The 13,629-nt window shown below is 32.1% G+C and overlaps 1 protein-coding gene across 1 annotated transcript; it reads right to left on the reverse strand.

The window, feature by feature from the left end:
• Positions 1 to 7,393: 7,393 nt before the first annotated feature.
• Positions 7,394 to 7,954, reverse strand: LOC111240831. The gene has a single exon (XM_022776655.1). It carries the CDS (start codon positions 7,952 to 7,954, stop codon positions 7,394 to 7,396), a length of 561 nt encoding a protein of 186 aa, XP_022632376.1.
• Positions 7,955 to 13,629: the final 5,675 nt, after the last annotated feature.

The raw sequence follows: 13,629 nt of genomic DNA on the forward strand, positions 1-13,629 counted from the left end.
AACCTCGTGGAAAGGGTGTACTAACCCTATGGATGAATGAGTGAGGTGTACTAACCTCGCAGAAAGGGTGTACTAACCCTATGGATGAATGATGTGAGGTGTACAAACCTCGCGGAGGGTGTACCAACCCATTGGATGAATAATGTGAGGTGTACTAACCTCGCGGAAAGGGTGTACTAACCCTATGGATGAATGATGTAAGGTGTATGATGAGTTAATATTTTATTGATTTCACTTAGTTTATTGTGCTAGAATTAATCGGGGAATTGTGCTTAATTGTCCGGTATTTTCCCGTTTTTCCTAATTATGCTTAATTTGACCTGAAATTCTAATTTTAATTAATTTGAATTTTCTGAGCTAATTATTTGCATTATTATTTTCAGGGAAAATTTTGTAAACACAATTTGAGACATTTGGAGGAGACAAAATAAATTCAAGACTCTCAAATTAGACATTTTAAATTTTAGTTGTATTGTAATTTTAATTGTTTAAACTTTCTAAATGACAACAATATCAAGGTTTCCATGTATAGAAGTATGTTCTTTCTCTTAATGCAAAGACAATGTCAATACCTTAAACGCGGTAAAACAATAATGTTAACATTGTTAAGATTGTTGACAACACAAACTCTATATCAAACTAGTTTTTGATGATGACAACACAATGCTTAATAACAGTACACATGTTCCAGTATTACATGTTCTTGTTTTGAAGTGTTTGTTATATCTGTTGAACATGTTTTGTTGATTTACAATGTATGTTCCTATGATTGATTGAGTGTTATATTTGTCGAACATGCTTGTATTGAAATGTGAAATAAAATGTTTTTGATTACTACACATTTCTGAAAGAAAAGATCATAAGCACCTTATAAACTTATATTTGTTGTGACAAAGTTCTAGTCCAGTCGAATACACTCATAATGGTTTCGACTATGCTAAAATCTTTGTACAGATTTTGTGAACCAGTGCTATATGAGATTTTATGTTGAAAAGAATTTCAAAGTGATTTTTCATGTGTCAGTCGACATTGTGGATCACATATTCGACTGTGTTATTGATCTGTTTGAAATTCTGTTAAGCCTACATGCTCCAACGACTATATTTTTCAAAAGTTAGTTAAGACTATGTGACCTGGTCAACTGTAATAAATGTGTATTGATTTTGTTGATTGAGGAGCCTTTGTGTTCACTGTCTGTTATAATTGTCTTAATACATTCGACTGTATTAGTAGGCTATTCGACTGAGAAGCAATCTAATATAACAGAAAACTATAAATAGACAGAACGCGAATTATTTTATGACTTTTGTGATATGACATTTTCATTTTCTTGTTTTAGATTGAATTCTTTATTTTAGAAGCTCTAAGAATTCTCCAAAAAGACGGTGGTGATCTTGCTTGAGAGAGATTCAAAGGGAGGAGTCAATTGCTCATACTACTTGATCAATATCTGCACAAAGAAGGTGCTTCTGTTTGATCTTGAAGGCTTGGCATCCTGTGAAGACTGTTGCGTTTGATTGAAGGCTTGACAACCTGTGAAGTCTGCTGTGATAGGCTTGGCATCCTGTGAAAAGTGCTGGTGACACGTTGAGGATTGTTCGACGTGGGTGCAGATTGCAGAAGAGGGGATTCTTGCTGCAATTCTGGTTTTGTGTGTGCAATTATATTTGGTTTTGGGTTAGAGAGGAGATTTATATTTTTGCGTGGTGCTTCTATAAATTCCTTGTTGTAAACACCGCAACCATTATAGTGCATTTACTTCCTGGGTTGGAAGGACACTGGATGTAGGAATTATTGGCTGAACCAGTATAAAAACCAGTGTTTGATTTTCTCTATCTCTGCACTCTTTATTTCCAGTCGACTATATTTGCTTAGCAGTCAACTGCGTTTTTTCGCTGCATTGAATTTTAATTACTTGCATTTCAAGGAAAGATTTAAAGCTTTGAATTTTCATACCAAGATTGCGATAAGATTTTGATTTTGAACTAACACCAATTCACCCCCCCTCTTGGTGTAAAATGAAACCTACCTGTTTCCTAACAAACATAACCTATTAATATATTAAAGTTTGTTTATTTTAACAAAAGTATACTTGCTTCAACCAAGATTGTATTACTAATGTGCATAACATATATGTATTGATAAAAATATTAACCTTTGGCACAAGAAGAAAATGATGATATCGATTTTTTATTAACAATTGTGATTTTGGGAAAATGATAACTTCCTTTTTATCTTTAGAATCATCCAACACATGTTGAAAATATCATGTAGTATACATCAATTTAGTTCATCACAACATAAAAAGAAGAGAAATACATAATTAAAGAGAGTAAGAAAAAAATTTCTAGTTACAATTAGCTTGACTTCTTTTTCCAACAAAAGAAAATTCTCACATGAATAGAAATTCTTAAGCATATTGACATAAGGGATTTATGTAGGCTTTTCTTTTGATTAGAGGCTTCCTTTGAACAACATGCTAGACAATATAGAATTCAGGGAAACGTTGTTTTGCATGTTCTTATTTTGAAAAGACTTTATATTGGCAGTTGGATGATTTGCATAGCTTCGCGTATATAACTTTATGTTTTCATTTTGAAAAACTTTAAATGCTTTTGGTCAAGTGGGCACTTTTGTTTCTGAAAAGATATTTCGTTTAATGCTTATTATTAAACTTCAAAACTAGAGTTGCTAGATAGCCTAGTTTTTCTAGATGATCTTGTCTCAACAATCTTCCCCTTTTTTTATGTTTAACAAATATTCATGCTAAACGAAATATGTTTAATGATGATTTTGAAAACGTCTGGATATTGTCAAGGTTTTTTTTATCTTACTAAACGATGTATATTTTAGGTGTGCTCCCCCTTACTCCTAGATCCCCCTGATATTAAAACAGTCTTTGTAGGATTTAAGAACTATACTTCCCTTGAATCTGATAATCTATTTTTATCACAACATTCAAGCATTCAATCGCATGACTTATTATATTTTCATCACAACATTCAGGCATTTAATCACATGACATATTATGATATTAAAGCATTAGTATTTATCATTTAAATATGCTATGAATGATTTATGTCTTCCATAAGTCATCATCATTGGATTGGATTAGATTGCATGAATGAAACTAAATTATTAAGGAAAATATATGAAACATGAAGATATATATAATCATAAAAATGTGCTAATGAAATTGTTGTAAAAATAAGTGATGAATAAATAATCAATGTAGTGAAGAGTTTTAGAGTTCTCTTAAGAGTTGTTGTTTAATGCAATTTCTCTACTTTTCTCTCCCTTATTTGATGAACGTAAAAAAGGTGGAAACAAAGATATTCACAACTCGAAGGATGGTGATTGTGGTTGGTCTATTTTGGGAAGGATTTGGGCAAGGGCGGTGTTGATGTGGTTAGGAGGTTCTGGAAGCTGGCTTGTTGTTTGTTAAGATTCCGACAAGTGTACTAAATCATATCAAGTAATATAAATGGTAAGTCCGAATATCGTTTCCCTAGAGACTCATTGGCCTAGACACTCATGTGATTTGTTGATTATTTAAGACTTGAAAAACGAAATATAGGGTTTATATGCAAAAACGAAATTAAAAAAGGTTTGATCAATTGACCAAAGAATAAATGCAGGTGAATTATATGGATGAATTTTGTTGTTAGGGTTTCCGACTTTATCCTATCCACTCTCACGTATTTACGAATTCTACTCCTTCATTAATGTTAATGTCACTTTCTAATTTACATTAAACTGAATGTCTTGGTGAAGAGAGCCTACTCCTAATTACTAGTTTACAATGTCTTGTATCCCTAACAATTTATCATGCATTACTGTTAAGGCTCTGGCAAGTGTACCAGATCGTATCAAGTAATATTAAAACGGTAAGTCTGAGTATCATTTCCCAAAGGACTCTTAGGCCTAAACGTTCGTGTGATGTTTTGAAATCATAAAACTTGAATAAATGACAATTTGAGTCTTAAATGCAAAATTGAAAATAAAATGCATGCAAAGGTTGGTCAATTGACAGTTGAACGATATGAATGAATGATGTTATGGGGGTATACGGTTTCATCCTAATCCACTCTCAAATATATACTATTCTTACTAAATTTGACTTTGTTATCAATGTTCATGCCACTTTCTAATTTACCCTAATCCCAATGACTTGGTGAAAAAAGCCTACTCATAATTACTAGTTTACTATGTCTAGTCTCCCTAGCAATTATTCATGCATTTGCACAAAAGCTTAAGGCAATTGATCCTCCTATTCCTATGTCTAGGTAATATTGCTATCAAGAGAATTTCCCATGTCTAGACCTAACTATATGTGTCCATATAGAAAACATCAAAGATTATGCGTTTGAATAATGTCTTAAACAAAGCATGAATTATAACAGAGGAAAAACTCAAACAAATGATAAACAAAACATATGAATAAAGTAAGAATTTCAATATAAGAGAGTTTCAAATACGATTACATCGTTCCCCCAACAACAATGGAGTTTAGTTCACCATGGACATGGTGAAACTAAATGGAATAAATGAAAAGAGTGAAAGATAAAATCCTAAAAGTTGTAGATCGGAGCTTTCGCATCCAAAATCCGCCTCCTAAGAGTGAAGAAGGTTTTTTGTGTTCTTTCTATCAAAGGATGACCTCTAAGGGTTGCACTGATCTATTTACAAATTGTGAAAAATTACAGAAAACAAGCCCAAGTCTAAAGTACAGCGCTCAGTGCTGGGTTCACCGCTCAACGGTAGGTGTGACATGTTAAGTCCCTGGCAAGTGTACCAAATCGTTATCAAGTAATATAAATGGGTAAGTCCAAGTATCGTTTCCCAAAGGACTCTTAGGCCTTACTTTTCAAGTAAACAAATCGCGTAAAACTTGAGAAAAGAATTAAGTTGGTGTTTGTATGCAAAGAACAAAGGTAAACATGCAAATGCAGTGATTCAATTGGCTTTAAAAAAAACTATGGATGAATGGTGTTGTTGGGGTTTACAATTTCATCTTATTCACTCTCATATGTATATTTTTCTTATTTACTTCACTTATTTATCCAATTGCCATGCAAACTTTCTAGCCTACCCTTAACTTAATCCCTTGGTGAAAAGAGTCTATTATTAATTACCGACTTGTTATCCCTAGCCTCCCCTAGTAACTAATAATGCAATGTGGACGGAAGCAAAATACAATTGGTCGTCCTACCCTTATCCCTAAGAGGTATTAGCATAATCAAGGAATTTCTCACCAGTTCATGACATTACCGTACGTCCCCGTATCAATAAAGACAAACAACTTTTACTGAATGAGTTAAACAATAAAAGCATTAAGCATAGATGAAAACCCAACAATTGATAAACAAGTATATGACAAGCATATGAAATAAATAAGAATTTCGATATATGAGAGTTTCAAAAGATTACATTGTTCCCTAACAACAAAGGGTTTAGTTCACCATTGTCATGGTGAAACTAGATGAAAATAATGAAAGAATGGAAAAGCAAACCCTAGATTTGATAAAAAGGAGCCTAAGCATCCAAGAAATCTCCTCCAAGGTATGTGGAATAACTCTGAATGTTTCTCTCTGCCAAAAGAATCCCCTTTTGATTCGCACTGGGGCTATATATAAGCCCAAAAAGATAACAGAAAGATTACAAAATCTAGCTAATAAAAACAAACAACCATCCAGGCACCTAAGTTCACCGCTCAGCGGTTTCCCTCTTGCCGCTTTGACCGCTCAACGGTTAGTTTTGCCGCTGAGCGGTTTTCCTCAAATCGCTCTAAGCGCTCAGCGGTCCATTCTGACGCTTCATGGCTCACTTGACCCTTCTTTTCATCATTTTTCTCCTTCTTTCATGGGTCTAAGTCCACCTCACTTCACTTCCATCTTCAATTCACCTTAAAACCCTGTAAAACAATGTAAAACAAGCATAATATCTCTAAAACCAACTTTTAACTCTCACAAGACACAACTAAGTGTTTTACTTGATTTAAAGCTCATTCTAAGCCATAAAGGGTGTGTTTTAATATCAAATTTAAGTATCAAAAGAACGATTTTTAGACTGTTATCACAACCCCAAACTTAGAACTTTGCTTGTCCTCAAGCAAACAAGACAACACTTGGTTTTCCACTTCTTCATCAAATCATTCACACTTTTCAAAATTCCTTTTTCTCACAACAAGTTATTATACAATTCAGATTTCAGTGCAATCCTATAAAGATGCATGCATGTTTACAATCCAATTTAGTTCACATAATCAATCTTTTTCCAACAGATGTTTTGTTCATGAATGATCAATCAACTAAGCATAGATGTAAACATGGATTTAACAATTCTCACCAAGCAAGTGTTTCACTCAATCACTCAAGTGTTTAGGAGGTCACTCTACTCTCTACTGTTCACATGTCACATAAAACAATATTGCCATTCATCTAAAACAATCAAAATCTTCACATGCAAATGTCATCGCAAGGACTTTTTCCAAGGCTTGTAATGTGGCTGGACTATCAAGAAAAATTGGTTTTTCTAGAATACAAAATCCTTGAGTTAAGAGAGTTTAAATCATCATTCAAAGTTCAAGCATACTCTCTTTTTAACCAATCTCACTCATTTCCAACTTCTTCCCTTTTTCCTTTTACATTGAGTTCACTTTACATGTTTTTTCTCTTTTCTTCTTTTCTTTTTCTTTCTCATGCATTTTTCTTTTTTTTTTTTTACTTTTGAACTCAATGCTTTTTCTTTTGCCTTTTACTTTCCCCATACAACCCCAAACTTGAACCTTTTCAACACATACAATTATCCTCAACCCAACTCAAGGTAATTCAATTCAAACAAGGGTTTTCATACTGTTTAAGGCCAAGGTTCAAGAATGGTATATCATTTAAAATTCTTTGGGTGAAAGTTTGGCTAATTAAGGGCTTTCCAAGCATGGCCTTGATCATATGACATACACATGCAATTCAATCAATTATCAAGATTAAGTCAATATCATTCATGATTCCCTGTGAACAATGCACACATCAACAAAAACTCTGAAGCTCAATACCTCACACAATCATGCTTTCTCACTTGTCATTCATGAATCCTGCTTAGCCTCAAAATCACAATCATGAATCACTTACTCATTTGTTCACATAATTAGTGAAACATCAACCTGGATATCATCATTCACACGTTCTCAATCATCATCCACAATCAATCATCAGTAGTAAATAACTCATCATGCAATAAAATTGAACCATTATCAGAATCAGTGTACAAGCCAAGCATAGGCACAAACATAAAATGAACCTATACTACTAATTCAAAGTACAAAGAAAAGAAAAATAAAACCTGGGTTGCCTCCCAAAAGCGTTTGTTTAACGTCACGAGCATGACCCGAACCTCATGGATCCACCAACATCATTATCGTGGAGAATTGCTCCATCTCTCCTCCCAAATAATGTTTGAGCCTCTGACCATTTACCACCCAACTCCACTGCTGAACATCATTATCTGGAGTTTCTAATTCCACAGCTTCATTCGGCAACACACGCTTTATCACAAAAGGTCCCGACCATTTTGATTTCAATTTTCCAGGAAATAACTTCAACCGTGAATTAAATAATAGCACCTGTTGTCCTGGAGTGAAGACTCTCTTTATCAACTTTCTGTCATGATAAAATTTCACCTTCTCTTTATAGCTCCTAGATGAGTCATATGCATGTAACCACATCTCTTCAAGCTCTAACAATTGATTTCTTCGCTTGCTTTGAATTTCATGAAAATCAAAATTTAAAAGTTTCAAATCCCACAAAGCCTTATGTTCCGTCTCCACTGGTAAGTGACATGCTTTCCCATATACCATCTGAAAAGGTGATAACCCCATGGAAGTCTTCATAGTTGTCCTATATGCCCAAAGAGCATTATCTAATTTATGTGACCAATCCTTTCGTGAAAAAGCCATTGTCTTCTCTAATATCCTCTTGATTTTCCTGTTGGAAACTTCAGCTTGACCATTTGTTTGTGGGTGATAAGGTGCAATCACTTTATGTTTCACCCCATAATGTCTAAGTAGCTTAGCAAGCTGAGCATTACAAAAATGAGAACCCTCATCACTAATAAGTACCTTGGGGGTTCCAAAACGTGAAAAGATTTGCCTTTTCAAGAATTTAATCACCGTATTGGCATCATTCTTTGGACATGCTATAGCTTTAACCCATTTACTCACATAATCAACAATCACCAAAATATATTCATTATTAAATGATGGTGGAAAAAGCCCAACAAAATCAATACCCCAACAGTCAAAAATTTGATAGAGGTGTTTTTTGAACTTACACTTTACTCCATTGTTGTAACTTGTTTACTTATTTTTTTTAAAGTAATTAACAATTGAACATAAAATATTTTGATTTGAACCAATATAAAAATAATTTATATGCAAGTTTCTCTTTCTTAATCCATGTTTACGTGCTTTTATTTCAAGTTATTTTTCAGACTTATTAAATAAATTTTTAAAAATAAAAGTTTATTAAAAAAAACCAATTTTAACATAAAACAAATTCACCATGTCTTTATTGTTATCTATTCTTTAACCGTGCGTTTTTTTTTTTTTTTCATTTAAAACATTTGTCTACTATGTGTAATTGCATTTAACATCTAGCTAGTGCAATTTTCACCTAACACGGTCATTCCAAGTTAGTATTTTTAGTTATCACGTTGTCTCTATGTAATATTAACTAAACACTCCATCTACTACACTTATCTTATATCATCTATTTGGTTCACCCACACTTAAATAGTTTATCCTTCATAACATCACACATTAACATCTACTCCACCTAACCACACATAACATCTACCAAATACAATTATACATAATATCTACAATACTTCCCCACACTTACACTTAGTGAAACATTTGTATTATCTAATACGTTCAACTTTTACATGACATTTTCTCTCTATTTCTTAAACGTGTTTTTCTCCTATCCCTACACTTAATATATATATATATATATATATATATATATGTGTGTGTGTGTTAGAAGTGGATTCTAGGCCTAATTCAACCCCCACAAAACCGACTTGTAAGGTGAGGTCTGTACCCCACTTATATGTTATAAATTGACCTTATCTGTAGTCGATGTGGGACTTCCAACACACACCCTCACGCTGATGTATATATATATATATATTTCAAATATGTGCAAAAACAAGCAAAGATCAAAAAGACTCCCTTCATTGTAATCATATATTATCATTAATTTTATTTCTTCTAATAAATACATATGACAATTACTAAAAAAAAGACAATAGCTAAAACTCAAACACATTTTAATTATCATAATCATTAATGAAATTTAAACAAAATTTGATTTTTTATTAAAATTGTAATTTTTTATTATATTAAAATAAAATATATCAATATTTATTATATTAAATCGATTATTTATAAAAAATAATTTGTATACAAATATCAAATATGTAATGGAGATTCAATTAAAATATTTAAATTTAGAAGTTCTTAAAATTTAGTTAAACCAATAAATATATATTTTAATGTTTTTATATATAAAATCTTTGCATATATTTTAAAATACTTGTTTATTAATTACTTCCATTCGAGTTCATAAATTCTGAAGAAAAACCTTGATTTCCGTTTTTTTTAAACAAAAAGAGTGTGAAATTCTATTTTACTTCACTCAGTTCTTAAATATATTATTTAAAGAGATGCCTGAATATTTGACCATTAGTTCTTTATCCTCGAATAATATGATCATCCATGCATAGCCATACAAGTCATCACCTATCCATGGATTGAGACACCGTGACTATGATCACATCACATCCTACAATAATTGGAACCAATATTTTTCATATTATTCTATCAACACCATTTTTTAAAGTCCAGTCACAAAAAAGTTATAAGTCGCTCAACATTAGGTCAATTTCCAAAATATGCAATTCACTAGAGTCCTATAATATTGCCTCAATTTTGTTATGAATATTGGTAATAAAAATTTTGGTTTAATTGTTTTGTCCCCCTATATTTAAGGTAGATTTTTATTCTGATCCTCAAATTTAAAAGAAAAAAAAAATCTAAATATAGTTTTTAGTCCTTAAATATTAAATTTAAGAGATTAAAAATATTTAATGTAAACATTAAAATAATATCTTTTTCAAATTAAAATATTTATAAATACTTATTTAAATTTAATGAATCAAAATCAAAATTACTTCAATTTCAGAAATAAAAAATACAATTAAGCCTAAATTTTATATTTATGCAACCATGGGTTGAGATAAATATAACATTAGCTAGTTGTTTGTTTTAATATTACAATATTCAAATATCGCATCAAATATCTTAAATAGTTTAAATATAAGATTATAACAAAAAACTGTTTTTGTTTTGAATTTTTAAGAAAATTATACTTTTTTTACTATATTCCCGTGACCAATTGGTTAAGAAGAATCTGGGTCCAAAACAGGAAATCGACCGGTGGTCAGACAAACATTAATCAGGAAAGGTAAAAATCATTAATGATCAATTAATATGTTTAATGGTCATATTAAATGCGAGTTGAGGCTTATCAAAAGGTTCCTAACTTGAGCGTCGGAGTGCCTTTTGCAGGTACCTCCCCCCTCTGTCAAGAAGGAAGGCAGGTGATTCAAGCGCTCCAGGTGGTTAAAGGCAAGGAAGACACGTCGAAAAGGTTAGCATCTCGGTCCCATAAAATAAAAACCGAAACATTTTGGCGCCCACCGTGGAGCCGAGTGACAAACCCAAACGGTGACCACGAGGAGCATGGATAAACAACAAAGCACTAGAAAGATTATCAGAAACTAAGTTGAGAGTTCGGTATTGACATCGCTATTTTAAATCAACACCACAAACCTACTACACCACATGAGTCATCATCTCTACATGAAGTTTTGTCAACAAAATAAGTATTTTTTATTTGAAAATAAAATAATAAAAACCTACCCGTAAATTGTTTGAGAGCATTACAAACACTTTTTTCATTATATCATTAGAAAATGTATATAGTGATATATAATAAAAATAAATAAATAAAATAAATATATCATTATAAAAATATGTCGGGAACCTTTAGCTTTTTGTTAATCTCTGGAAGAAAATCATGGGTTGAAAGCATTTACATGTAATAATATATTTACCTGGCATTGAGTTTAAAAACTCAACAAATTCTATGGCTCTTGCGGTCTACATTAACCTCGTTTATCATATCGGGGAACTCTTTTTCTGTAGGGTTCTGATCCAATGATTTCCATCATCCAATTCATGATGAAAGCAATTCTTAAAGCAATTGATAGCATTGTAGATAAAGGGTCTGTCATCGTTGGCTTCTTGCTTAAGGCTCGTCACCGGTGGCGTCTGCAACGGCCTCCACTTCCTGGACCTCGTCGCCATCACAGACGGCAAGATGAGCATCGGCCAATGCTCCTTCTTCCTTACCCAGCGAGCAATACTTGAGACGACAATCGCATCGTTCGATCCAGCTTTCGCAATCACAACGACCACCGCACTCGGTTATGTTCAAACATACTTGATAATTATTTTCTACAAAATCATCAAAAATTTATCCTATTCTTTGATTAAATAATTTAATATCTTAAATGATTATATTAGAAATTAAAAGCTTTATAAATAGAAAAGAGTTCACTGGCGCACCACATCAATGCTCATAATATCCTCCTGGTAACCAAAAAAGATGATGTTGAAGGCTGGAGAGATAAATCCCTCTCGGTTCATGTCAAAGACCGAATGGTAAATCCTTCTCAGCCGAGAGGTAAACCCCTCTCGTTGTAGAAAAAATCGAGAGGTAAATCCCTCTCGTCAACCAGAAAGTTGAACACAAAGATCGAGCGGTAAATCCCTCTCGGCCGGGAGGTAAATCCCTATCGTTGAAGAAAAAACCGAGAGGTAAATCCCTCTCATCAACCAAAAAGTTGAAGACAAAGACCGAGCGGTAAATCCCTCTTAGCCGAGAGGTAAATCCTTCTCGTTGAAGAAAAAACCGAGAGGTAAACGCTACTTGTGAACTCCCATTCTCGTCCGGCATATTTAAACCCCTTCGCACCTGAAAACAACTACTCGGGGCTTTGGGGGCTTAATGTACTATACCCCGGTGACCGACCGGCTAAGAAGAATCTGCGTCCAAAACAGGAAACCGACTGGTGGTCAAACAAACACTAACCAGGAAATGTAAAAATCATTAATGACCAATTAATATGTTTAATGGTCATATTAAATGCGAATATACGCTATTTATGAGTGACTGACAGGTCAAATGGAACGAGAATATGGTATCAATGGACAATTAACCGCTATTATTGAATTTGATTGTCTGGTTTAATTATTAGTCAATGTGTTTGACTACCGCAAAGCCTTTTAAATATATTATTATTTACGTACCTCCCCCTCTGTCAAGAAGGAAGACAGGTGATTCAGGCGCTCCAGACGATTAAAGATAAGGAAAACACGTCGGAAAAGTTAACATCTCAGTCCCACAAAATAAAAACCGAAACACTTTTAATATGTGAAATTAAATATACCTGATTACGATAACATGATTTTATCCAATTGAGATACAAATTGGATTAGTTTAATTTAGTAATACTTTTATTTCACTTATTACTAAATCAGTTGAGAACAAAAGTAATTTAATAATAAAAAATATTAAAGACATGTGTAGATATTTTTTGTTAATAACTACACAAATAATGTGAAGATTTAATGAAATTTTATCTATATCCTATCCAATGTAAAACTATATAACATTTCAAAATATAAGTTAAACATATATAATAGGTATATAAACACAAATATTTAATAATAAATCACAAATAAATTTTTCTTACATATGTCTTCTTTTGTAATTTTACATATATAAATGATACCACCATTATATTTACATATATAGATTATTTATTGCAACACATTAACAACTCACATAAATATTATATATATATATATATATATATATATATATATATATATATATATATATATATATATATATATATATATATGAAATATTATTATTAGTAAGTTAAAAACAATTAATTTAGTTTCATTAAAATATTAATATAAAATAATTATAAAAATAACACATAAATCTACACATCAAAGATACAACTGGAATAATAAGTGATGTCTTTTGAAAAACTCCTATTAAATATACTTCATCATCATAGAGTAAAATTTGATCTAAACCAATACTTAGATTTATAAATAAACCATAGAATAATAAATTTATTAGAACCTAAGTTTACACGTATTCTCATGTCGAGATATGTAAGACCAACATCATCTTCTCACCACTTAATAGAACATCTATCTCCACTAATCCACATAGACCTATCGTGTATAATTTGCAATATGCTCTAATTTGTTTATGGGAAAAGTTAGGAATGATAATGTGGATGAGTTATATGAGTTAGTCAATAATCTACATTAAAACAAAATGTTGATGGATTAGACATTTAAGTCCAATTTTCCACATATCCAAAATAGAATTACATATGATGCAAGCTCATTTTACATAACTTGTAGTTTGTACGGGTTAAAGTATGGGCAACTTGTCTTGTCCCATGACTTGAATTAGGTTT

This window comes from Vigna radiata, unplaced genomic scaffold, assembly GCF_000741045.1.
Source record: "Vigna radiata var. radiata cultivar VC1973A unplaced genomic scaffold, Vradiata_ver6 scaffold_165, whole genome shotgun sequence".
Lineage (NCBI taxonomy): Eukaryota > Viridiplantae > Streptophyta > Magnoliopsida > Fabales > Fabaceae > Vigna > Vigna radiata.